This window comes from Phascolarctos cinereus, unplaced genomic scaffold (assembly GCF_003287225.1).
Source record: "Phascolarctos cinereus isolate Bilbo 61053 unplaced genomic scaffold, phaCin_HiC Scaffold_5;HRSCAF=322, whole genome shotgun sequence".
Classification (NCBI taxonomy): domain Eukaryota; kingdom Metazoa; phylum Chordata; class Mammalia; order Diprotodontia; family Phascolarctidae; genus Phascolarctos; species Phascolarctos cinereus.
This window is the reverse complement of record NW_027555958.1, coordinates 375,540,740-375,568,303: the sequence shown is the minus strand read 5'-3', so window position 1 is coordinate 375,568,303 and position 27,564 is coordinate 375,540,740. Positions and strand designations below refer to the sequence as shown.

Sequence of the window (27,564 nt, the reverse complement as noted above, 5' to 3'; positions counted from 1 at the left end):
TTTACTGTCCCCTCTAGAAACACATGGTTTTTTGCACTCCCCCCCCCCCGCCCCCGCCATTGACCCGCTTTCTCCTTAGTGTCACCGTCTTTCTTACAAGCTAGCAGAGTCCAATGAAGCAAGACAGCTAATATAGTGGTTTGGGGATAGAAAACCTGGGTTTGCATCCTGGCTCTGATATTTACTACTAGTGTGATCTTGGCCAAGTCACTTACTCCCCTCCACTGGGTCCCAATTTCCTCTATAAAATAAAGGGGTTGGATGAGATGACTTCTAAGGTCACTTCCAGTTCCAGTTCCTATGGTTCTCAGCTTTTTCTTCTTGTTCCCTCTTTATCGGATCCAGTTATGACCCTGAGTCACAAAGCCGAAGAATATTAGAGCTGAAAGGGACCCCCTCTCTTATTCATACCAGCCAGAGCTGTCCAGGGTCTCCCCCCTTCCCGCAGCCATTGCTTTGGACGCCTGAATATGAATCACACAATTGAAATAAAAAGTGACCTTTCCCTTTCCCTTTATTTCGACTGGCCTCCAAGAGAAGCCTTCTCTTTCGATTTTCTCTTGTTCTGTTCCCTCCCCAGCTTCTCCAGGACGCTTCATTCCAACCCCAGTCTCTGATCCTTCCCTTTAAGGGTTCCCCCTCCCCTCCCCCACACCTTCCCTTCGCCCGTCCCACCCCCACCCCACCCCTCCCTTACATCCTCCAAACCCCGCCCCCTCTGGCCCTCCCCTTTAAGGGCCGTCCCCAGCGAAGCCGAGGCTCTGACGCGGCCGCCGGGCCCCGGGGCTGGATACATTGTCGCGCCGAGCTTCCCCCGGGCCGGCCCCCAGCCATCCCCGCGCGGCTTCCCGCAGCGCCAGGCCCCCCCGGGGGGCAGGCGCGAGCCCTCACGCCCGGACGGACCGACGGACCGACGGACCGACCGACGGAAGCCGCCGACGGGCCGAGCCTGGAGCCGGGGCTGAGCTGGTCTGGGGAAGCCGGCTCTGCCGCCGCCGGGGAGCAAACTTCCCAGCCGGGCGGGGGCTGGCGGGGGCCCCGTCCAGGGCTGGAGGAGGAGACGGCCCCGAGTCCTCCTCCTCCCGCTCCTGCTCCCGGGTCTCCCGGCACCATGCTGTCTAACTCTCCGGGTCAGACCCCGCCCGTGCTGTTCCCCAACCCTCCGCCGCCACCCCCGCCCCAGCCCCCTCCCAGCCCCAGCCCCCGGTGCTGCCTCTGCCGCCGCCGCCGCCTCCTCCTCCGCCGCCGCCGCAGCAGCAGCAGCCGCAGCCGCCGCCGCCCCCCCAGCCTCCCCAGCAGTTCCCTCAGTTCTATGTCAAGTCGAGCCTGCAGATCAAGAAGAATGCCATCACCGATGACTACAAGGTCACCAACCAGGTCCTGGGGCTTGGCATCAACGGGAAAGTTTTGCAGATCTTCAACAAGAAGACCGGGGAGAAATTCGCCCTCAAAGTAAGTTTGGGGCCCGGGAGGAGGAGAAGGGAACTCCAGGGGGCGACTGCCACCTTACAGGGGGAAGCCAGGAACTGCTTAAAAAGATCTACCTGACCCTCCCTTCTCCCCCTGCTCCTTCGTGGAAGCCCCCAGGGTAAGGAGGGGGAGGGGTAAAGAGGGTGCTGGGGGGAGAAGGAGGAGGAGGAGGAGGAGGTGCTGTTGTCTGAGTTATTGTTGGTAGTTATTACGGAGTGTGTGACTTTGGGGGAGGGGAAGGTCAGAGCAGATTTTTGGTGTCCCTGTGATCGCGGGACAGTTTCCGGTCACCTTAGGGAGTTAGAGTAGTGAAATCCAAAGAGACTGGGGAGGACTATACCATTTTGGGGTTTGAGCGGGCTTCATTTGAATCTGCATGGTCAGATCCTGAATCGCTTCTGCTTTAACGCTCGTAGTCGGTCTCAAGGAAGTGATTTTAAGGGGTTGTGGTTCCCCATCTCTCCCCTCTTTGCCTCTCCCTATCTCTTTCCTTCCCTTCCTCTTCCTCCCCCCTTCCCCCTCCCCTCCCCTTGCCTCCCTGTCTCTCTGCCGGCACAAAAGGCCCATTACTCATTGAGCTGGTTGGTTGGTTGGTTTGGAGAAGTCCGATCGTAGAGGTTTATTTTGCCTCTTTCCTTATTTGGGAGCCGGAATGTGTGATTTCACTTCCCTTGCCCTCTAGAGTAAAAGTCTTCTGTCTTCTACTGAAAATGCATTGGCCCAAAGAAGTGCCAGACCGGAGATTCCGGAGGGGGAACCCCGCCTTAGACCCATGGGTGGGGGAGGGTGATTTGTTTTGGCCAGTGTGCCTTTTCCCTTTCTCAATGTCCACCCTCAACCCCCATACACTCCAAAGAGGGAGGCTTTGATACCGAATCTGCTATTTTCGTAGTTCCATTGATCAAAATTATTATGCACACCTTGACTTGGCCTTTTTGAAGTTTTTAGTAAATCCTTGATGAGGTGCGTGGAGTGGAAACTCCTGCTGAAACCGTAGAGATGAGAGATTTGCTGTGTCCTTCCACTAGGTATTGCTTCAACTTTAGGAAGGAGGATAGAGGGACAGAAATCGGGAGGCACCAGAAAGCAACCCTGTGAGTCAAGGAGTTTGGCCTTGGAGGTCCCACATTGGGAATTGGGACAAAGCAGCCTCAAGTCTGAGCCAGGAACAGGTTAAGGGGAATCATCACAGTGAGTTTTCTTCCCATAGTGGTTTTAAAAGGAAGCACCCCTCTGAAAGTGAAACACTTCATCTTCTGGTCTGATTTTGATAGCTATCTTGGTGATTGGAGGAGAGAGGAAAGTCCTAGTTTGTGTGAGGAGACATCTGTGCAGTGGTGGAAAGAGTCAACAGAAGACCTGAGTTTTGAATCCTAGCTTTGTCACTTCCTCAAGTAGTGACATAGAGCCTCAGTTTCCTCAGATGTAAAATAAATATAGTATCTACAGTACCTCCCTGACGGGATTGTTGTAACAATCAAAGGAGATAATAGATGTGAAACACTTTGTAAACTGTGAAGTGTTTGATATCAGTTGTTAGTGTTAATATCCTTCCTTCCCAAAGTAGTTTTTTTTTTAAAAAGGTACATAAATTCTAGTTTGAATAGCCGTTATTCTTTCTCTGAGGGATGGTGAATAAAAACAGATATATTGGCTGTAGATGATGTACTGACTAGCTCCAAAGATGAGGGTTTTTTTGCCTTAAACTGGACAAATAACTTTCAAATTCTCTTTTGTAATTCCATATTTCTCTAAATCTAAGCTGAAGGTATGTTCTGAATTTTGAAGATCATGAAGGGCAGTTTTCTCTAAGGGACTAAATATAAGATTCCAATGACCTATTCTTTTTCAGACTGTCCTCTAAACCCCTTTTCTTTCTCAGTCCGTGATGGGGGAGGAAAAACTAGAGTTATGACCTTGTGGAAGAATGCAAAGTTTGACCAGAGTTAATTCACAGTGTTAAGCCCGGGACAAATTCTTCTTTCCAGGAGAGCTTGGTCATCAGCTGTTCAGGGATGTGAGTTATTTGCCTTTTTCCCAAGGAGTGAAAATACTTGTATGATGATATCAGAACAGTAGCCCTTATCATAAAAAGAAAAGGCCTGGAAAGTTTATATAATTCACCAAAAGTCTTTGAAACATTTATTTATTTTTGTGTTGGGAGAGGGAGGTGAGTGGTGGTGGTTAGAGAAATGATTGAATTTCTCTTCTAATTATCAGGAAAGTGACTTTGCCTTTTAAACATTTTTTTCCCTCGTGTTCCTAAAGGGAGAATCTCCTGATATTTTAACTGACACTTTTAGCACAATAGGTTTTTATGAGCACAATTTATCCTTCTCTTCAGGTTAGAAGTGGGTGAGAGGAGTGAAGTCACTCTGTTTTGACAGACAGCCTGCATCTAGATCTCATGAGTTGACTCAACTGTTAAATTGCACATTTCCCACACTTCATTGTGTAAAAACTTAATAACAGAGGAAGAAAGCCTGGGTGAGGCATCAGGAGAGTGGCAGCAGTGTCAACAGCTACAGCATATCCAAATATTGGTTAAGACATAATTACAGGGGGAGGAGGGAAAAGGAGGAATCTTGTTCGAAGAATCGTGCTCTGAAAATACACATGAAAGAGCTTGACTTTTGATAAATCTCTGGTGCTGATTAGGGAAGTAATATTTTGAAATATTGCTCTAGCTTGACTGGTAAGTTGGGAGAAAGCCTGGGGTGAGAGGAAGGGTTAGATTGGAGGCTTCCCAGACATTGCTTGGTTTGTTGAAGTCTATGTTTTGTGGGTAGAAATGGGTGATATGGATGGACCCCTTTGTGGCTCTGGCGGCTGATGAGAAATTAAGGTTGTTATGATAGTCTGAACCTTGTCTGTGGTCTAGTGACCTCTCATTCCTGTGAAGTGATGGCTTAAAAAAATGACCAGCTTTGCTCCTTCCTTTCTAACTAACCTTTAAATGTGTTTTGGAGGGTATTGTGGTCTTACCTTGTCATATCCTCCTTGCTCTTGTTAAATACTCCCCCCCCCTCCCCAATCAGTCTAGAGAAAGGCTCTTAGAACCTGGCAGGTCTGTGTTTGAATTCTGTCTTTGGTACTTCCCAAATGTGTGACCTTAGGTGAGTCACTTCAGTTTTCTTCATCTGTTAAATAAAGGGGTTGAACTAAGATGACTTCTGAGGTCCTTCCTAGCTCTAAATTCTTGATTTTATGACTATGAACTATAGAAGGTCTGACTTTAGTCCCCCCACCGCAAAAGCAAATCTTTCAAACTTAAATACTGTTTTAGGGTTTGGAAATTGCTTTTCATGTAATTCCCTTGTGAATCAAGTAGAGAAAGTACTATATTTTGCTGACAAGAAAACTGAGGCTCAAAGAGGTTGACCAGTCATCCAGCCAGTAAGCATTTGAGATAAAATTAGGACTTTTTCCTATGTTGAAACTCCCACTCCTCCTCCCTGTCATTGATTTTTACACTCCTTGACCCCTCCATCATTGCTGTGACGCTAAAGGGTGTTTTCCACTGTTAAACCATGCTCCCTTTGAGCCTGACACACACTGTTCTCACTATAGGTGTTACTTTGAAATGTAGGTGAGGAGCCCACAAGGTAAGAGTCTTGACTAGGTCATGAGAAATCGTCCAAAGTTTGAGGCGGTTTCTAAACCAGAACTCAGGGGATCATAGCTTTAGAGCTGGAAGGAGCCTTAGAGGCCATTTATGGCCAACCCTTTGATTTTACAGATGAGATTCAGGGAAGCAAGTGACTTGCCCAAGGTCATATTGGTAGTGAGCCTTGGAACTGGGATTTGAACCCAGGTAGATTCTCAGACTCGATTCCAGCATTTCACTGCTTCCTTCTTGCTGCTACTTGAAAAGCTTTTCTGTTAGAATCAATCCTAGAGATTGGTTTTTATTGTTTTAAAATTAAAATTTCTCTCAGTGGTGGGAGCCCATGTAAATTTCATTAAATATTTTACATTCTATCATTTTAAAACTGCAAGGGACCTTTAGTGATCATTTTGTCACAGGATATATCTCTCCTCCTCCTCCCCGCCCCCTTGCTTTTACAGATGAAAGGAACTGCTTTCTTGGGAAGTGAGGTGACTTATTTGAAGGCATACTGCTAATTTGTGGCAAAATGATTAAAACCCAACTCTCCTGAACTCCTTTTTTCTGGTTGATGGTAATTCTAGTCCCAACTCACATGTGCCAAGATTGGTTATATTCTCAGATGGGGTTCTTTGGTTCCTCAACTGTACTTTCTTCTCCTTCCCCTCCCCCCAATTGTGTAGTAATTACTCTTGTATACTAGCTTGACACACTTAATTAAAGCCAATCCTATTGTCACTGTTCTCTGATTAGTTGAAGCATGTTATTGCTTCATGAACTATAGGTTTCCAGAATGTGTTGTCATAACTTATCTCTGTTTGTCTTCCCATGGCATAGACTAAAGAAAACAAGAACTTGTGGTTTCTCTTCTTTTTCCATTGTTTCTTTCAGAAGCTGCATTTTCATTTCTTCCTTTTCTTCTTTAGATTTTTATATGGAAATATAAGGTGTAGTATCTACCTTAATTTATAATCTCATTGTAGTAAAATGTTCAGTGGTAGTCATGGCATCATAGATTTAGAACTGAAAAGGACCCAGTCCAACCATTTAGCAGTTGAAGAAACTGAGGCCCATTGAGGTGGTGACATGCCCAAGGTCATACAGTGAGTTGGCTGAGCAAGGACTAGAACCCTGGTTTCTTAACTTCAATTCCAATGCTCCTTTCACTAATATCATATGTACATACATACATATGTACATACATATTTACAAATACACATACATACAAGTAAATGATCATTGTTGAGAGTATAAGAGTAAATGTGTAAAATGCTAAATGGTGTAATGTAGGGGTTACCATGGGTTGTTCAGAGAAGAGGGAGAGTATCTAGGGCTAGTGTAGTTTGGAAAGGTAGGATTGAGTTGAACCTTGGGGAAATAGTATAAGACTTGGCTAAGTTTAGGGGAAGGCATTCTGAATGAGGGGGGCTATCCTGGGTAGAGAAGGAATGAACCTGTTTTCAGGACAGTGGTTTGACTAAAACTGAGAGTGCTGATGGTTAGATAGGGTCAAATGGTGACCATATTGTAAAATTCATTTCAATTTAAATTCATTTAAACATCTTCTTCATATAGGGAAGAAATGGTAACATTAAGATAGCAAGCAATTGGCAGTGGACAGGGCCCAGAATCAGGAAGACATGAATTCAAATTCTGCCTCAGAAACTTACTATCTTTGTGACCCTGGGCAAGTCGTTTAACCTCTGCTTGTCTCAGTTTCCTCAACTGTGAAATGGGGATAATAATGACACCTACCTCAGAGGGTTGTTGTGAGGATCAAAAGAGACAATATTTGTGAAAAGGGTTTGGCATAGTGCCTAGCAAATAGTATGTGCTATGTTAATGCTTATTCCCTTCGCTTACCCCAAGACAGAGGTCAGTTTGGAGGAGGACAGTAGTGTTTAGGTTTTCAGGAGACCCTTTCGTTTGTTTAATTTCTTGAGAACAAAATTCTATTATATGTAGGTCTGACCTATCTCTGTTTTTTTTCTGATGCAGCTGGACTGCTGGCATCCTGTGACACAGGCTCCAGGCTGAGACCTTTCAGTGATTTGCATATTACGAAGTCTGGGCACTGTGGTGCTTGAGACCTAATCTTCAGCAAACATCTAGGATAGATGGGTCCGAAGAGAGGAGGCTAAAAGCAGGCCTTAGACTGCAGCATCAAGGCTACAGCTATCAGTGGGTGTCTGGAGAGATAAAATGTTCCCTTTCTCAAAGGACAAGGTGTTCAAAATTGGGAAGGAATGGAAAATTTGCCGTTTGGTTTTCTGGTTGGTGTAGGAAAGGCTCCCCTGTGTTGGATGAGACCATTTTTAATAGTGGTCTTTCATCAGTGGGGGGTGGGAGTGGGAACCTCTTAAATATGGGGCCTCTAAACTATACATAAGGATCCCTGTAGGCTACATATTGACTTAGAAAATGTTTTATTAATAGATTTTAATTTGTTCTTGTTCAGTCATTTCAGTTAGGTCTGCCTCTTTGTGACCCCATTGGGGGTTTTCTTGGCAAAGATACTGGAGTAGTTTGCCATTTCCTTCTCCAGCTCATTTTACAGATGAGGAGACTGAGGTAAACAAGGTTAAGTGACTTGCCCAGGGCCACATAGCTATTAAATGTCTGAAGCTGGATTTGAACTCAGGTCCTCCTGACTCCAGAGCCAACACTGTCCACTGCATCATTGCCCTGTTATATTAATAGATTAATTATATATCAGTAATGAATAATGTGATTAATAATTAATATATAGATTATTAATAGATTAACAGATATTAGCATTATCTATGATCTATTGTATTTTTATTTATTTTGTTAAATATTTCCCAATTACATTTTAATCTGGTAGGCTTCATGTTTGTCACCTGACTTATGTATTAAGAAAAGGTATTTCTTTTCTTTTCTCCCCTGCCCCCACTCCACCCCTATCCCACTGCCAGATTCTCATGTAAAATAAATTTGGAAGATCTTGACAAGGATAATTGGACTGACTAGACAAGCAGATGGGAATCTGTGTCTTGTGGAAGTCTTGGTTTTCTGGATGGGACAGGAAGATCTCTGGTGGCCCTGGGTATGGGGGAAGAAGAAAAAAAATGATATGACTTTTGCCTGCTTCCCTTTCACCACAATCTTCTGGTCCAAGGCTTCATGAAACCTGTCTCTTTAATTGTGGTACATCTCGGTCAGTTAAGTCTTGATCCTAACCTTCTGATTCAGAAATGAGGGAGTGGGGAATAGGGAATAATGGAGCTGGTTGTTGACCATGAAGGCGTTTCTAAATATTGTGCCATGTTTCTTAGATCAAAGAATAGGCTATCAGATAGCAGGTGTTGGAGGTTGTGAAGTCCCTGAGACTCAATCCTTATCCGTGGTACTTCTCCTTTCTTAGATAATTGTTTTCTTAGTCCACTGGGAACTTGAGCCCCCATGAAGGGGCTTGGTTATCCTTACTGGAAATTTCAAGCATTCAAGGTAGCAGGAGCATACTAGAGAGAGTTTGGCAAGGGAAGGTGTTTGAACAAAGGGGAAAGCTACATCAGAGTATCCACCATCAATTCCTGTGCTTTCTCTAAAGGAGTTGAGGGTGAAGAGGAAGGGAAGGAGGACCATTTCATGCCTTAGAAAGATCAGCCGAAGGAACTTGGGAAGTGTAGGCTGGAGCAGAAGAGGCTTTTGGGGTACATGATGTACCTCTTAAAATATTTGAAGGAATGTTTTTTAGAAGAGAGGTTAGGCTTATTCTGCTTGGAACCAGAGGTCAAAATTAGGAGCTATGGTGTGGTGTTGAAGAGAAGCAGATTTAAGTTTGATGTAAAAAAAAAGGCTTAAAGAGCCAGTCAATGCTGTCCCAAAGTGGGATGAGCTGCCTTGGACAGTCGTGGACTCTTTTAGATGGAAGCCTTCGGGTGATGGTGACATGACTACTTTTGTTGGGGATGTTCTTGAGAGGATTCTTGTTCAGGTACAGGCTGAACTAGATGACACGAGGCCCCTCCAACTCTCAGAATGAATTCCATAGTGCTGGTCCATCCCTCTGTCTTTGCTCCCGGAACCCATTGTGAAGTTGCAACATTACAGCCAGGTGTCCCAGTAAGGAAGAGGTGAGACTGGATGGGGGTATCATTCTGTTGGACTTTAGGCAGGAAGGGAATCTTTGACCACTTAACCCTTTCTCATTTCACTCTGGTTTCGGATTCTGCCTTGTCTTGTACCATGGAAAGATCAAGCAATCAGAGCTGGTTTCCACTGTGTTTGTGTGGTGTATTGACCATTTTTTTGTGGCTCCAATCACCAGATTGTTATGGGGCTCCCAGCCCACTGGACATCTGCAGCCTGGCATCATGCCCAGGGCTGAAGGACTGTCTTACTTGCCCCTTCTGTCCCAGCCGGCTAAAAATAAATCTGCCACCACTGCAGTCTGCCCTGACAGCCTGGCCCCTGAGATTTCACTCCTGGCCACCTCCTGCTAGGCTGCTGAATTGTACGGTTCCCTTTCCTTCTGCTTCTCTCCCCTCCTCCTCCCCATTCTCCCCACTTGACCCTATGGTGTAGAGTTAGGCCAAGTCACAACCCTGGATGCTGGGAAGAGAACTGTGTGGTTGGTAATCTAACAAGCTTTGTTGAAAAGGCTGATTGGGTCTGCCTTGCCCCATCAAGTTCCCCCAAGGGAAGGATGAGAGGAGGAAGAGGAGGAGGAGGATTGGTTGGAAGGCAAGTAGAGCTTTTAGTTCTCTTCTCTGTAACTTGCATCCTGAACAAGTTTCCTCTGCCAGGAAGGGTTTGCAGGGGTGAGGATGAGAACCTAGGGGGGCTTTCCCTCACCCTAACTGCTCTTTGGCTTAGAGGAAGGCTCCTGCTTTGGCTCTTCCTGAGTCTGCTCCCAAATTTCTTCACCACTACCATGGAATGGGGCTTCAGGTTACAGCCCTCAGAGTGTGACCTCATCTTGATGACTTCCAAGAATAACTGGGCCCAGGCATGGTGCTGCCTGATTCATGCGTCATAGGGGCCTGTCAGGTCCCTGTTGCAGAAGTTTTCTCTGAGTACTGTCCCATCTGCCTGGCTTCAGAAAGCCTCCCTATCACTGGGCCAAATGCTACTGCAGCAACCTCCACCTTCCTTCTCCTGACTGGGGGTCCAGGAGGCCTTTGCAGTCTGGGTGGTGCACTTACAAGTGTTTAGAATGACATTTTGGTGCCAGGTTGGGGTCAATTTTTTTTTTCTTTAGTTTGATTTTGTTTGCTTCTCACTATTTGGTCCCCAGAGCAGGTGTCGGCGTTGCTAATTGTGGCAGAGAGATAGAGGTGTTCAGTAGACTTGATCTCTGATTGGGATTTTGAGTTGGTATGGCATGGGATGGTGTTATAGCCAGGAGGTAAGAATTCAGGGTCCCCCACCTTCCCCTAAAGTTGTATAGTTTGTCCCAGTCTCCAGTGCTGCCCCACCACCTCTGGGGCCTCATTTCCTCTGAAGGGAAAGATTTATCTGCCAAGGCTCATTGGCCTCTGGAGGGGAGGGGCAGGGCAGGGAGTGCTAAGAGTTTATTTTTAACTCTGCCAGAAGGAGCCTGTGCACTGGCCCCTGCCCTTGGAATAGTTTTACCCTCTCACCTCTCTCCCCCAACCTGGGCCTCCTTCCCTTGTTTTTGTAGTCTTTAGAAGAAACCTCACAGAACTCAGCCAACAGGAGAAGACATCCTCATAGTCATGGAAGGAAGGCCTCTTTGGGTAAAGAGTGCCTATCTACCTTTTGAAGAACAATATTGTCTGGCTTCTTGCCATCTCGGCTCCCCTCCCCCCCCAAACCCATCTCCCTGAGTCTCAGGGCTCCCTGGAATTGGAGGTCACATTCATGGAACTTGGAGCATCCCAGGAATGCAGTTTGGTTTGAAAGGTTCATCCAGGCCAAGCACATGCCCAGACTGAGGTACTGTTCTAGGAAGAATATCAAGGGTTCATCCCTTTCAACTCTTCTCGTTTTCCACCTACTGTCTCTGATCAGGCACAGAGAACCCCTGAAAGTCTCTCCCGGTCATTTCGGGATGAGTGAGGAAAAAAGAGAATTTTAATTTTAAGCTCCTCATGTTTGGATTGCTGAAAAGACTCATTCCTTTCCACTGGGGATCTAAGTAAGAATCTTGTTTTGAGGTCGAAACAAGCTCTCTTCTTGCTACTTCTTTTATATGTTCACCATTAATGTTTGTTGGTGAAGAAAGAGCATAAATGCCTCTGTGCCCCTCCTTCCCCCTTTGCCACCTTTCCTACTACTCCTTCCCTGCCAAGATGGGAGGGGTCCCCTATCTGACCAGCTGCTTGTGGTTACCTTGGTGACTACTCTGGGTTAGCTTTTAAAACATTCTCCAGCTAGGGTGTGATTAGAGAAGGGGGGCAGAGCAGGCAGAGTGAGGAGTTGGGCATAAAAGGTTTGTGAAGCCATCTGGATGAATATCTGAATTAATTAGTAGGCATTTATGGGGCCTGGAAGTGTAAAGTATATAAAAGAAGACCCTGCCCTCAAGGAGTTCATAATCTAATTAGGGAAATAAGTTTAACTGGTGAATCGGGAGATCTTGTAAGACAGTATGTAAAAGAGTACTGAATCGGGCAGGACAAATCTATAAATGTAGGAAGAAATCCTTTGAAGGGCAGGATACCTAGGGAAGGATTCATTGAAAGGACAGGACTTCATCTGTACATGGAGAGGATTTGGGTAGACAGAGGAAATGAGAGCAAAGGCATGAATGAGTGTTTAGGGGCCGGTTTAGGGGCCAAGCAGAAAAGATGGTCTATTTAGGGGAATCATGAGAAATAAGGTTGTTTCAAAAGGTCAGAACAGATTATTCAGAGCATGAGAAGGGGGAGGGGGTAATAGTGAGCCATTTGGACTGGATATCGTAGGAAGTAGGGAGTCATTGAGGATTGTTGAGTAGGGAATGAAGGACTAATGGATTATCCTCCCTCTCCCCTCTTCCCCAAGGGTTATCATCTGGCTATTCATCTGGCAGAGTGTCTCTGGCACTAGTCTCCAGAGAGGAGAGGAACAACCACCATTGGATGACGTTGGGCCTCTAGCACCTATTTCTGCTGTGTTTCTTGTCCCCCAGAGAACTTTTATGCTGCCAGGGTTAACTTTGCTTTACTCTCTCCCTTTTTGGGGGAGATAGGACTAGTTGGGGTGGGGGGAGGGTAAAACATACGTCAGTAAATGTTGTTTCATTAGCTGGTGAGAAAACTCAGGCTAACCTAGGAAAAACTCTAGAATTAGGGCTTCACTACTAAATTTACTTCTGAGTTTCTTAAATCCTATTTTGGGAAGAACTGAAAACAGATAAAGTTTAATCTGAGGTAAAGCCGTCGGACCTAATAACCTTATGGACAAAGAAAGCAATTCTGTAGAACTGGGAGAGAGGCAGGTGAATAGTGGGCTTGGTCTTGGGATCTAGCTTAAGGATGAACATTCAGCTAAAGGACCCTGGGTTCAGAGGTCTGATGGCTCTACATTATTCTCCAGAAATTGGGGTTTTCTGGTGGGAAACAAAAATAGTGCAAAAAGTGGTCCTCTAGGGGTTTGGGAGTAGGGAGGATACCGAAGATGACAGCTATCTTATGAAGAATGACCCTGGTCAGGATCAGTCCCATCCCTCCTTTTTCCTTCCAGTTAGTCTTCCCAGGTTTCTCTTCCTGGAGAAGAAACAACAACAACAACAACCACAACAATAACAACAACAACAGCTTGCCAGTTGATAACCTGAGGTTCGGGCATTATCGTCATCATGATGTTTGCAACTTCTTTACAGTTAATTGTGGCCAGAGCAGAGAACTCTTTCTTTTTCATTTCCGCCCCCCTTCAGTCTCAGCTACAATGTAAGGGCTCCTTTATAACCTTTTAAAGTAGTGTGGTGAAAAGTGTTCTGGCTTTGCTACTTACTGCCTGTGTGACCGTGGGCAAGTTACCTGACCTCTCTGGGCCTCAGTTTCCTCCTCTGTAAAATTAAGGGATTAAACCCGAGAACCTCCGAGTTTCCTTCTAGCCCTAAATTTGTGATCCTCTGGTTTTTCCACCTTTTGAGAATGTTGCCAGATGGATTTTCTTAAAGCTCAGCTCTGATTCTGTCACTGCTTAACTTTCAATGATTCCCTCTTGCTCACTGGGCAAATTCCACCTTTCTTAGTTGAATGCCAGGCTACGGCTTAGCCCCAGCCTACTTTTTCCAGCTGGATCTTTGTTATGCCTTTCCTAAACTCTAGGCAAAGTGGCATATCTGTTTTTCCCACTTTCCCATCTCCGTGTTCTTTCTTTTCCTCTTCTCAGTTCTCTTCCTCTTCTCCCATGTTAACTAATTCCCTCTTTCTATCTCTTCCTTTCATGATGTGGAACTTGGATTAGATGACCTTTAAGGTCTCTTTCCACTCTAAGTCTATGATTCTTTGAAGGCTTCCCTGATTCCCTTCTTATCTGAAATGACAAAATTTCCCCTTGTATTCTCTATGTCTTCCTAATGTACTTTTTGTATCCTGTCTTTATGGTTTATGTATTCTTTATTCCTGATACCAACCCCCGTCTCTCATCTCTTCTGCCCTAATTCAGCCCTGAGATCAGAAGTTCTTTGAGGTCACAGACTGTTATTCATATTTCCCACATAACTTAAGTCAACAAAGTTTGGGAAGAAAAGCCTTCTTCTTCACCTCTTGTGTCACTGAGATCCAGAGGGTAGTGGTCTGTTCATTCTGTCAAACTGACTCATTCCATCATTCATGAATTTCAGAGTTGGAAGGGACCTCAAATGACCCATTTAGTTCATTCTGTGCCTGGAAAAAGAATGCCTGTTATTATGTGCCTGACAAGTGTCACCTTGCTTTTGCTTTGAAGACCTTCAGTGAGAGATGCCTGCTCCCTCCCCAGACAGCTTCATCCACTTTTTGGGTTGCACTGATTGTTAGCAAGTCTTTCATTATATCAAGCTTATATTTGCCTCTTTCCAATTTCTACCCGTTGTTCTTTTCTCTAGTCAACACTGACTCTTCTTCCACATGATCGCTCTTTAAAATATTTGAAGATAAATATTGCGTCCCTGCTTGAGTTTTCTCTTCTCCAGGTTAGATATCCTGTTGTTCCTTCAGCTGGTTTTCATTTGGTGTAAACTCAAGGCCTTTCACCATCCTGGTTATCCTGCTCCAGGTTAGCAATGTCCTTTCTAAAATGTGGTGCCCAGAACTGACCACAGTACTCCAGTGGAACCATTGATGCCTTATTTCTAGAATCCATTTCTCTATTTCACTCCAAGATCACATTTACCTTTTTGGCCTCCATGTGACACTATTATCATATGTGGAACTTGTCTAATAAACCCCTCAAATCTTTTTTTTAGATAAACTACTTTCTCACCATGCTTCTCCCATCTTATACTTGGGGTATGATTTTTTGGAATCCAAATGTAAGACTCTACATTTACCACCATTTTGATATTCACCTGAATTTTAATTGAGTACAATGTTCTGGTCCATTAAAATCTATGTAGTGTCTCTAATATTAGATTGCATGCTCCTTGAAATCAGGGACTATGTCTTCTTTCTTCATCTTATTCTTTGAATTGAAAATGAATCACTTTCCAGGAGATTTGAGGAATATTTATGTACTGTAGCTTTGTGGGTCCTTAGGATGTTTTCTTTTTCTCCAAGCCCTCTTCAGTAAATAATAAGTTGTGGAATCTGCTAGGCTGAAAGAACATTGGATTTGGCATTAGTTGTTGAGATCTGGAGGATTCCAGTTTGAATACTGGCTCTGCTGTTTATTGCTTTTGTGACCTTGGGCAAGCCATTTCCCCTCTGGGCTTCAGTTTCCTCCTTTGTGAAATGAAGCAGGTTCTTAAGCTTTTTTGTGTATCTTGGGCTCCTTTGTCAATCTGGTGAAGTATAGAACCCCCTTTTCAAAAATAATGTTTCATTGCTCATATTTGTAATTGAAGGAAATGCTAAATTTTGGTTACAGTGGAAGTAAAAATGTAATTTCCTCCTCCCAAGCTTACAAATCTTATGAAATCTATTCATGGACCCCTGGTTAAGAACCTCTGTCCCAGAGGTTCCTGAGGGTCTTTCTAGCTCAAAAGCCTCATGATTGATTCTCTCAGTGATCATCTAACCTCTGAGCCTTTCTCTTTGAAATGGGTAGATAATGTCTAGTCTGCTGTAGCCTCCTAGCCCTCTGGTGGATGTAAGGATGCAGTGAGAGAATGGATGTAAAAATACTTTAGAAGCCGAAGTGCTGTGCTGATGAGAGGTAGTATTAGCTCGGTAAATGTCAGCTGAATGAATCAATCTCTTTGGGCAGGGGAGGATTGCATGGAGGTGGGAGTACTCTAGGGTAGTATGGTGATGCTGTTCCCATGGAGGGGGCGGCTTTCCTGGGAGCGTGACTCTTACTCTAGTAGTGCCTCATGACACAGCCAGGAGTTCTTTGAGGGTGTGTGAGGTTGTTTATGTGTGGGCATGTGCTTCTAGTAGGTTGAAAACGGGGATAACAAAACATCTACTTTCCGAGGTTGTTGAGAGAGGATAATAAAGCATTTACTTCCCAGGATCGTTGAGATGGCGTGCATAAAGCAAACCTTAAAGCACTATATAAATGCTATTCTTCTTCTTCATCACCTTCATCACCATCATCATCATCATCATCATCATCATCATCATCATTATTTAAAGTTGTTTTTTCTCCCTATGCAAATACTCCCTGTCTGCCCAGAAAAGAGACTTCAAAGTTGCCTTTCTTTCCTCCCCCACCCCATCTGCTGACTCAGATTGGCACCCTTTATTTCTTCTAACTAGGTTCTTGTTCTTGTAATCGGTCCTTCACCACAAGTCCCCCTCAAGGTTTCCCCTCACCTCTCTGCTTCCTTCCAGGGCTCTTCCTTTTCTGCTTCAGGAGCAGAGACATCCTTCCTCTCCTTGGAAATCTTGTATTGGAGGGAGCAGACTGAGCGTCAGGCTCATAGACTGTCAGACCTGGAAAGGGAGCTTACGGATGATGTAGTCCAACAACCTTGTTTGTCGGAGGAGGAAACTGAGGCCCAGCAAGGTGAATGAGAAATCACACAGCAAGGAAGGGGTAGAGCTAAGACAACTCAAGTCTTTGGACTTCTTATCTGGAGCTCTTTCCATTATGCCTCAATACTTCCATGTCACCCCTTAGTGGGGCTACTGTACACTATTTCTCCCATTAGTTGCTTCAAAGTTACCAGCTGGACCTCACTCTTGAGTGTCAAAATGGTGGTGCAAGAGGGCTTCCTGATTAGTTCATGTGGACAGAAAACCAAGCCAAACCTATGGGTTTATTATTGATCCTTGAATCAGCAGGCTATTTCCATGATAAAAACAGTACCTTTGACTCTGACGAAAGTATATCATTGCTCACAAAGGAGACTAGATAAGAGTGTAGGTAGATGCCTGGTATAGTGGAAAGAACAACTGGATTATGAGGGAGTCTGCAGACTAGGGTTCTGTCTTCTGCCATTAATGATGTGGGTGAGTTTGGGCAAATTGCTATCTATCTCTAAGGCCTCAGTTTCCTTACTTGAAAAATGATAAGAGTTTGGAGGTCTGTTGTACCTCTAAAGTTTATATTCTGTGTTCAGCATGCTTTCATCCCTCCTACGGGACAAACCGTTTAGAGTGTATGTCTTACCTACTTGAAAGAACTAATGAGGTACTGGATGAAAACATGGCAGCTCTGCACACTGGCATTATCTCTGAATGTCAATACAGAACAATGATTTTTGTAATACCTAATGTGAATGACTATATTAATGTTAACTAATTGGCAGATTTTTACCAGTTTGTAAAATCTATTTTCAAAGTGCTTTTGCTTCTTAAAAGTAAGCAGCTAGTTAGTGCCAGAGATATAGTGCTGGACCTGGAGTCAGAAAAACCTGAGTTCAAATCCCACCTCTGACATTTCCTAAGCTGTAAGACCCTGGGCAAGTCCCTTACCCTCTCTCAGCCTCAATTTCATCATCTGTAAAATGGAGATAATAATAGCATCCACCTCACAGGGTTGAAATGAAATATATAAAAAGGCTTGGAAAATCTCAAGGAACTATAAATGCTCACTATTATTATTATTATTATTTATTATTATTATTATTTATTATTATTATTATTATTAAAACCATAGCAAATTGAATGACTTCTCCCTAGGTCCTGTGCCTTCCACCCAGCCTCTTCCCTCACCTCTTGAATTTTTAAGACTGAATTTTGATTCCTAATCCAACTAAACCATGGACCTGTAGGATAACAATGGATAAAATGACACTTGTCCTCTGTCTCAACTGGAAGTTTAGGCACTTTGGGATCAAGGCCTAACTGCCCCTGACTTGTGTTCCAAATCTCTGTGGGCTTAATATTTTTCCCCCTCTGTGAAGTAGAGCTCATGGACATAGGAGATCTGATTTCTGCCTGAGACAATGCTGGGTGATTAAATTAATCTTTTAAAATTTAAAATTTATTTTTATTATTTAATTTAATCTTTTTTAGCCCTAAGTTCGTCATCTGTAAAATGAGGCTAATATTTGTTGCACTTTCCCAAAAATTGTTGTGAGGATCAGATGAGTTAATGTGTATGTATGAAACACTATATAAATTATTAGTAATGAGAACAGGTGGGAGGAAGTTGAACTGACTTGTTCCCCCTATCTCAGAATTGGAGTAGTTAGGTTAAGTGACTGATTGGGACTTAGGCACAGTTTGGGAGTGTAGTCTTCTACAAAGGGGAAAAGGCCTATTGCCTTGTATAAAATGTTTTGGTCTCCAGAAGGGTAAAGTCTTCCTCTCCTCCATTTTTCAGAGAGAAAAATGAGGCCTAAGTAATCTGTCAGGCTTTGATTACTGAACACCTGGACTCGTAGCTTATGGACAGGCCTAAGTAACAGCTTTATTATGTATTTAAACCTTACTTCGGTTGTCTTTCATATTATTTCCAGGCCTTTTCTCCATCCCTGTCCCCTACCTCTAGTTCCTTCTAGTTGCTGCGGCGGCAGCAGCTCCGCTTTATATACTCTACTCCCTCCACTCCCAACTTCTTCACCTGCATTTGGGAGAGGGTTAACTGGTGGTCCTGCAGTAAGAGCCCAGAGCCTCGGTCATCCACTGGGCGCTATAGCCTAGGTGATATTGCTGCTGTGTGAGATGGGAAGAATTTAGAACAACTGAAGTTCTACCTTTTCCAAAAGCTAAGCTCAGAGTCCCTCTCTGCAGATTCTGGAGCAGGCCACTTAGCTAAATAATCATGAAAAAAAATTAATTAGCAATCCTGGGGATTTGGCATTTGCTTTGTCCCAGAGGACAGGTAGGTCGAGACTACACAATATATTGTGTTTCATCCTGCCTTCTCTGAGCTGTAGGCAGACAACACATCCAGGTTTTCCTCATTAACCCTTGCTGGTTTGATCGTTGTTATTTCTCATCTCTCAGTTCTTATTTTTTCCGGTTCTTATTTTCATTTCATTTTCAAATATTTATATTACATTTACTCTGTATGAGGCGCAATGAGAGATGCCCTCAATTCAGCTGTCCCTTTCTGACTACCTTGGGGAGACTTTGTTCCACTGATTATCTCTGACCTCTCAAATTCATTTCCTCCTGGTGCCTTCCCCTGATTCTCCCATACTTCGAAGGGATCATTTTATTTCTCTCTCAGGCCAAACTCCTAGAAGGACTAGCCCTCATTTGATATGGGACTTCAGACCACTTTCTTCCTACTTGGTCCCTCCTCAGTCCCTCAGAATCTGGCTTTCGTTTCTAACACTCTAGTGAAACTACTGTTTCCAAGGAAACCAGGGATCTTCTAATTGTCAAATCTATCAGCCTTCTCCTAGTCTTCCTTCTTGGTATTTCCTCCTCCCTTGAATACTGAAACGCTACAATGTCCTGGTTCTCCTCCTACCACAGATAGTTAACTCATTTCCTTCTTCAGGCTTCTCTTCCTACCCTCGAAATTGGGTGATTCCCAAGGCTCTGTCCTTGACCTTCTTCTCTTCTTTCTTGTATCTCTTGGAAATTCTATCCCTTCCCCTGGCTTTGCATACATGACTCCCACATCAATATTTCTAATCCCAAACTCTCCTCTGAGTTCCAGTTCTGAATTTCTGATAGCATGAATGAGCTATCAGTACCTCACATTCAACATGTCTATACATTAATCTCTTCTCACCATTAACAAAACCCTCATTCCTCCTAATTATTCTCCCTTACCATTCTCCTAGTTAATTCTCCTAGTTAATCCAGAAATCCAATCAGTTGACAAATTCTATATGGGGGAGGGGAAGACTGGGCATCACGTAATCAAGAGTGTCAAATTCAGGATTGAGCTTAGGTCTCTCCTACTCTAAGGCCTACTGCCTCACTATAGGCCCTGCTGCCTCTCTAGGCCTTTGTTTTCTTGAGATCGGGGATTCTTAATCTGGAATAAACTTTCAAAAAATTGATAACTGTATTTTAATTAGTTTCTTTGTTATCCTATGTATTTATACTTTTGAAAACATTATTCTGAGATAGGATCCATAGGTTTCATGAAAAAGGGACCCATGACACAGAACAGTTTTAAGACCCTTAAAATAGCCTTGTCTTTTGTTTTCCCCTTTTCTAATCTGTCTTCCATATAGCTGCCAGGATGAGGTCTATACTTTGTATCCTTCAGGGGCTTCCTGTTGGGTGCTGAATAGCATTGAGAGGTAGGAGAGATCGTTTACCTTTGAGACAGTCAGGAGAGTCTGATATTTACTGTTTGAACTAGGCTTTTAAAGGATGGTTGGGTTTTCAGTAGGGGAGGGTAAGTAGGCAGGTTGAGAGGTGGGACATCCAAAGATGAGTAGAGTGAGTACAAGATGAATAGGCCAGTTTGGCTAAGAGTAGGTCAGTCAGTATTTTTGAGAGCTTACTGTGGTGTCAAGCTCTGTGCCAAGTGCTAAGGATAAAAAACAAAACAGGCAAAAACAAACAAACAAAAAACTCCCTACAAGGAGTTGTCATTCCAATGGGAGAACAACATATAAATAACTAGATTTGTACAAAATAGAAACAAAGTAGATGGGAAGGAGTCTTAAGAAGGGAAGGCATCAAGGGACAGGGAGAGTCCAGGCAAGGCTGCTTGTAGACGTTGAGATTTGAGCTGAAATCTCGAAGGGAGCTTGGGAAACCAGGAAGTCAGAGGTGAGTGGGCAGAGCATCCCAGGCATGAGGTTTAGCTAGTATGAAGGCATGAAGATGGAAGAGGGAGTGTCCTATTTCAGGCACTGCGAGTAGGCCGATGTACTTAGATCGTAAGGTTTGTGGAGGAAAGTAGTATAAGAAAATTGGAGTAGGGCAGTCATGGTTGTTTTGCTTCTGATTACTTGAGTTATAATCTTGTTTTATTAGAATATAGACTCTCTGAGCAGGGACTCTCTTCTCTTGTTTAGGGCTTTGCACATACAGAGACTATTTAATATGTGGTCCTGTCTGACCAGAGCCATGGAGGGATTGGGAAAAGGGAAACTATAGGGTTTTAAAGCTGTGGGCTACAGCAGTTATTTTAATCCTGGTTCTGACCCAACAAAGCTCTTCTCTGTTGCATCAGAGAATAGTTTCTTTGAGGCAAGAGTTTCCTAGGTAGGGTTAGTCTTGGGAGCAAAGTGAGCATGCAAGCTGCTCTGAAGAGGAGATCTCCGAGGAAGAAATTGCCACCACGCTTCCCTCCTTTCTCTTATTCTCTTGTTCTTGGGTTTTGGCATTTTGGGGAGGATTGAGTGGAAGAAACTTGGAGACATCAACCAACCGTTGGTGCAGATGGGAAAGTGAAACGGTAGGGTTATGCCTGTTTTTCCCGAGCGCTCTCTCGAGACAAAGGAAGTTGCAACACCCCTTTGTGTGTTTGTGTTTTTTTTTTAAATGCAGTGTAAAGGAGGAGAAAAACCCTTCCAGTAAAGGCCAGAAAAAAATAACTGGTCTCAAAGTAGATAGTTATCATCCCTTTTCTCTTAAAATCATTCATCTTCCTTTGCTTCCCTTTTCTTCTCCACACTGCCTCACAAACCATTGCCAAGGCTGAGTAGACAAACTTTCTTCCTCTTGAGAAACCAAATCCCTTCAGTAGGTTAGCTGTCTCTGCAAAGTGGACACTATGGCGTGGTAGGCACATTCTCTTTCAGGCAGGACAGTGACCAAACCAGCCCAGAAGGAAGAATGTTTTCAAACATATTTTTTTAAAAAAAGATCTCAGAAGGAGATCACATCCAGTCTTGCTTGATTACCTGTTTCTAATAGGGAAGTCTATTTAGGCATGGAAATTGTTCTGATATCTAGCTTTTGAGATTCTCAGTATTTTAGTTATAACCATCTTCTGGTTGATCTGCTGTGTAATGGCAGAGGTGCATCTAGCATCAAATTATTAATTTATCTGCTCAGTTCTAAGCATGTTTCTAGTACGATATTGGTAAATGAACTGAGAATTCCTTCCAGAGGACCTGGGTTCAAATTCCAGCTCTGAAACTTACTACATGTGTGAACTTGAGTGAGTCTCTGGTCCTCAGTTACCTCCTCAATAAATGGAACAGGCTGAACTAGATGACCTCTGTCCTTTCCAGATCACTCTCCAGACATCATCCCTTCGTGTCAGTGAAAATGGGGATCAGTTTAGAGAACCAATAATCAAGGGTATCAGGGAGAGCAGAGCTTTCTGAGCCATCTCTAGATTGTAGTTTGAGGGTGGAAGAGGGGAGTTTGTTAAGTCATTGGTAGTTGTTAACATTTTTAGCATTGGTTCTGAAGCATGTGAAGCCTACATTGGGTAGAGACAGTGACATTTGGGAACACAGAATGCCCTTTGACAACAGCACTAGGGATTCACATCAGAAAAAAAAAAGTTGCTTTTCAGCCAAGCATTGGATGATTCTGTATCTGCCTGTGTCTAGGGGCACAATCCAACTGGTTTAGGGAGACAGAGGGTTGATGCTGTCCTGTGGCCTCACTCCACAAACCTGGTATAGAGTGATTGAGGGTGGGCTGGTCTGTAAGGCAGCCCTGCAGGATATTAATTGCACCGAGAAGGGCAAAGTCCATTGGGATATAGGCTCTGTTTAGACTGTTCTGTTTTCCATGACAGGGTAGTTAATTATGTTGCCTATGGTGCAGCTGATAATGAGATTTTCCCCTTCTGAGCCATATCTAGATTGAAGCTTGAGGAGGCCGGTCAGTTGTACCAGGCAGCACTTGTGCTTAAGAAGGGATGGGACATTAAAGAGTAGCTGTATTAAAACTTATTTATTTGGATCTGCCGTTGAGATTACTTGAATAGAAAGTTCAGCCTTCTTGGGGATTCATTCAGCCAGCACTTAAATGCCTGCTGTCTACAAAGCACTGAATTAGGCTTTTAAGACAATACAAAATTTAGTTAAGGCAGCATCTCAGTCTAGTTGGAGAATAAAATACAAATGCAGATAACTAGCATGCCCCATATTTCTAAGTCCATTTGAGAAATAACAAAACAAATTACACTCAGTTTTGCTATAACGAGTGCTGCAAAAACATGAATTTGTTCCAATTTGACTGATAGAGTGGGGAACATTTTGAGCATAACTTGAATTTTGGATTTGCTTCTGAGAGATTTCTTCCACAAGAAATGAGAAAACTCAGAAAATTGCACCACTTCATGATAATAGCTGCAGCCCTTCTCATGCTCATTTCCACAAGCAAAGTTCAGGTCTTTGTCAAGGTAAAATGTCACATTTATTGTATATCTTCTGGTATAGGAGGAGCTGTGATTGGAGGAAGGCTGGTCCTCCCCCTCACTCCTTACCCCATTCTGCCTTAGCCTCCAGTCCCAACTTGCCTCTTCAGCCCAAGGTACAGGTGGAACAGCAGCCCTGAGGCCTCTGATTTAGCCACTGTTTACATTTCAGTAGTATTTACATATTTCTTTTTTCTTTTTTGGTGAGTCAGTTGGGATTAAGTGACTTGCCTGGTGTCAAGCATCTGAGTCCAGATTTGAACTCAGGTCCTCCTGACTCCAGGGCCAGTGCTCTATCCACTTCGCTACCTAGCTGCCCCCCCCCCCGATTTATATATATTTAAATGTGTCATTGGCAAAATTTTTGAGTTGTTCCCCAGCCCCACTTTCCCTTTCACCCTTGTGGTTTTTATTGCTTGCTTTTGTGTATTGAGGTGATTCCAGCATTTTCCCTGTATGGGTATTGATAACTTGGATTTCATTCTTTGAGAACTGCTATCTATTGAGGGGATAGCTGTGATTCTTGTATATTTGAACCCTATCTTTACATATTTTGGATGTAAGATCTTTAATAGAGAAACTTGCTGCAAAGGTGATTGGAGGTTTTTTGTTACTTACAGAAGGGTTGTTGTTGTGGATGTTTATCCTTCATTCTGGAAGAGGACCATGACTCAGGAAGGTGATGCCATGACTTGCAAGTGAACTGGATTTAAGTGAAAGCAGGCTGTGCAAAGTTATGGGCCTCACTTTCTCTTCCAGAGCCATCTGGGTCCAGTGGCCAGATATTGATCAGGACTACTGGAGATGGCCCCCTTATGCAAGGGCACAAAGAATCAAACACACTTAGATTCTTTTTCATCCTTAGGTAAAAACAAAACAAAAACCAAAAGGGAAAAACCAACCTTTTCCTTGACCTTTCTACCCCATCTATCACATGTCCTTTTAACAGCCAAACTCCTAGAAAAAGCTCTCTATACCCATTACTTCCTTATAGGATACTCACTTCTCAAGCCTTTGCACTTTGCCCCACAACTGAAACTGCTCTCTCCAAGGTTACTAGTGATGTTACTTAATTGTGAAATCTAATGCTCTTTTTTTTTTTTTACTAGCGATGTTACTATATAGTGAAATCTCATGCTCTTTTCTCAGCCCTCAACCTTTCTGACCAATCAGTATCGTTTGACATTAGTTGCCCCTTCCTTCTGAGTATTCTCTCCTCTTTGGGTTTGGATGACACTGTTTCCTCCTGGTTCTATTTATCTCTTCTTTCTCAGTCTCTATTGTTTTGGATCATCATAAATATCCCCATTCTTTGAAAGTGATATTCATAAAAATTCTGTCCTGGGACACTCTTTTTATACCTTATGCATGCTGGAGGGGATCTTGTAAGCTCCTGGGATTCAGTTATTTCTATAAAGGTAACTCCCAGATCTTTATATCTAGCCTTAATTATTCTCCTGACCTGTTTGTTGGATATTTCTACTTGGATGTTTTTAGGCATCTCAAACTCGGTATGTCCAAAGCAGAACTCATTCTCTCCTCTTCCTCCAAAGCCCCAATCTGCTCTTCCAAAATTTCCCATTTGTGTAAAGGGTGCCCACCATCATTCTAGTCATCGAGTTTTGTCAACTCTGAGTCATCCTCACCTCATTGCTCTTCCTTGATGCCCAGAACCAATCAGTTACCAAGTTTTGTCTCTAAGAAAACATCTCTCTTCTATTTCCTTCTCTGTACTGGTTTGTCCTGCATCCTAGATGGGAAAAGACTGGAAGCCAATCTTTTCCAATCTAGCCTCTGCATGGCTGCAAAATAACCTTCCTAAAGAATACCTGACCATGTCTCTTCCTGCTTCAGAAATGTCATAGGCTGCTTATTGCCTCTAGGATAAAATGCAAACTTCTCATGATCTGAAGCTAGACTGTCTTTCTAGGCTTATTTTATTTACTAAACGATCTAGCATAAACAGCCTACTGGTTGTTTCTCAAGCTCTGTATTCAATCTTCCATCTCTGTGCCTTTGCAATGGTTGTTCCAAATGCCCACAATGCATTTCTTTTAAATTTGCCTTTTAGGATCATTCCGTTTCTTTCAAGACCTCAGGTCCCTTTCCTGATCTGCCCAGTTGTTAATGCTTTCTCCCTTCTCATATCATCTTGTATATACTTATCAGTTTAAGTAATATATCCCTTTCTCCCCATACCCCTTCTTCTACCCTGAAGAGAATGTAAACTCCTCAAAGACAAGGACAGTTTATCATTTTGTATTTGTATTGCCAGTACTTTGCACATAGTAGACATTTAATAATTGCTTGTTATAGTAAGGACCTTAAATGTCATTCCCTTCTGTGGCCCTCCACTAGTGGCTTAACAAAATTTTATAAATTGTTTGTGAAACGTTTTACAAAAGTACTTCTTGAAACTTAGAAATTTAGGATGAACTCCTTTGCTTTCTTCTCCCTGCATCCTGTTCTTCCCAGTTCTGTCCTCAGTTCCTTTCTTTTCCTATGGTTCCTGGTTTCTCTATTCACCAAATCTGTCTTTATCTTCAAAAGTGATTCATGGGGAAGCTTTGGAGGCCAAGAGTGGTCAGTGATAGGGAATTTAAATACTTTACCAGCCTAAAGTCTGAATTGGTTTGGGAAACATTCTAATTCCAGTCTTCCATTTAGTCCAGGAATCTGTTCCTAGATAGAAGTCTTCCCAGGAGATTGAACCTTTGTTTCTTCAGTCATTTCATCTTTCACCTGCTACACTAAAATCTTCAACCTCTGAATACTTCCATTAATGGGGACTTTATTTCTTTGAGGCAATCTGTGTGATTTTGGGGTATTAAAATTATTATACTATTTTTTAAATGGATGAATGCAGATTTCTCTCCCTGTAACTTACATCCTTTGTCCTGGCTCTGCTTTCTAGAGCATTGCAGAATAAATGTAATTCTTTTTTCATATGGCAGCCCTGTGCATTTTTGAAAATACCTATCTTCTCTTCCCTAGATCCCCAGGAGTTCTCTTGCTAAAATAAGTGTCTGAGCTCTGAAGTAGGATAGAGAACGTAGTCCCTTACTCTGCATCTTTATTCAACAAGAGTTTAAACACCTGCTATGTTCTATCCTGGGAAATACAAAAACTGGTAGATCCTGTCCTTGAAGAGCTTACATTTTATTGGGGGAAACAACACGTACACAAGAAATGCAATAGTTTGCATTTTATGTATTTTGTAACTTCTTGGATGAGGACAATAGCAACCAGGAGGAGGATAAGGCTAGACTTCTAATGGGAAATGACATTTGAGCTTTGAAGGGAGCTGGGGATTGATTCTATAAGATGTGAGAGTGCATTCCAGCCATGGAGACTAGTGGAAAAGCACAGAGATTGGAGATGGAATTTTTTGTTTGGAGAAATTGCTAGTAGCCCATCTTAAGGGTAGATCAGACTAGATTTAGTAGGGCTGTTTCCATTGAAAGGAAGTGAGAAGACTTTAACCTCTGAGGAAGGATCTTCATCACGGTTTCTCTGAAGCTTCCAGCTTCAAGGCACACCAGGATGCTTTACCATCCTATGTATTTGATTAAGGAAACAAGTGTTTCCAAGTTCTGTTAGTTCTGTAGTTAACATTGGCGCCAGTTTACTTTCAGTTAACTTAGCTTTGGTCTGATAAGCATTAAGTGACTGCTCTGCCAGGAGAAGATGCTTCTTGGTCCATGTTACTTCTGGGGTTTCTCTCCTTCCTTTCTTTTGCTGCTGCTTTAGTGGCAGACACTCCTTCCCCCACCTCCCATCCCCACTTTTTTTTTTTTGGCATTTGGGAGTCACCAGCCCTGGCATCCTGCCTTGGAGGAGGCAGTACCCAGTGGGAAACATTTACAGAACAGCTGATTATTGAGCTGTAATGAGCAGGCAGCTCCTGCTTGGGAGACAACACTGGTATTTAAACAATAAAGTTGTTTTAATCAGGAATTAAAGTGTCAGTTGCAGAACCAGCAACTGGGAAGACTTCTATCTAGGAACAGAAAATAAAAGTGAAGTAGTGAATGTAACCAAGGAATTCTTTAGTCTGCAGTTGAATCTTTTGGGAGTAGGGGCTGGGCACTGGCGAGGAGACTCTTTTGTGTCTATGAGTTGCCTGGAGAAGCTTAATTTTGTTAGCCATATAGTTGCTTTACTGGGAACTAGTCTCTCTGCTTCCTCTTTTGTCTTTTCACTTTTTTGTAAGTTAAAGTGTATCTGTTGAGGAGGGCAGGAAGAAGGTTTCTGGAAAACCCCAGGATGACACCTCTACCAAGCTTGCCCACCTGGTACCATTCAGATGCCACCATGTATGGGAACTCTTGATTGACTCTGTCAGAAATGATCTTTCTTTCCTTGGATTCCAAAGACCACTGTACCTCTCTCTCGTGCGCTTTTTTCTGGTGCTGTTTTGTGGTATTGTTATTTGTGTATCCATTCTATCCCCCTGCTGGACTGCATGCCCTGTGAGGGGAGTGACCAAATCTGATCTAAACTTTATATCTCCTCTTGTGCTTGACATACTGCCTACTAAATGTTTATTACTAACTACAACCAAGGTAAATCTACTCAGTTCGTAATTTTGCTACTGGCTTATTATTAATAATTCTAAATTAGGGGTTCTTAATTTTTGTGTGTGTCATGGACCCCTTTGCAGTTGAAGATTTTGGACCCCTTCTTGGAATAATGCTTTTAAATGCATAAAACAAAATACATAGAATTACAATGGAAAG

At 43.2% G+C, this 27,564-nt stretch overlaps 1 protein-coding gene across 1 annotated transcript in view; it reads left to right on the top strand.

Moving 5' to 3' along the window:
- The first annotated feature begins 748 nt into the window (after positions 1 to 748).
- The window catches only part of MAPKAPK2 (MAPK activated protein kinase 2), a 62,996-nt gene continuing 36,180 nt past the window's right edge, over positions 749 to 27,564 (top strand). The window contains 2 exon segments of the mRNA XM_078156360.1: positions 749 to 1,187; positions 1,190 to 1,452. Of these exon segments, the coding sequence (XP_078012486.1) occupies positions 1,112 to 1,187; positions 1,190 to 1,452 (339 nt within the window). The 5' untranslated portion in view covers positions 749 to 1,111.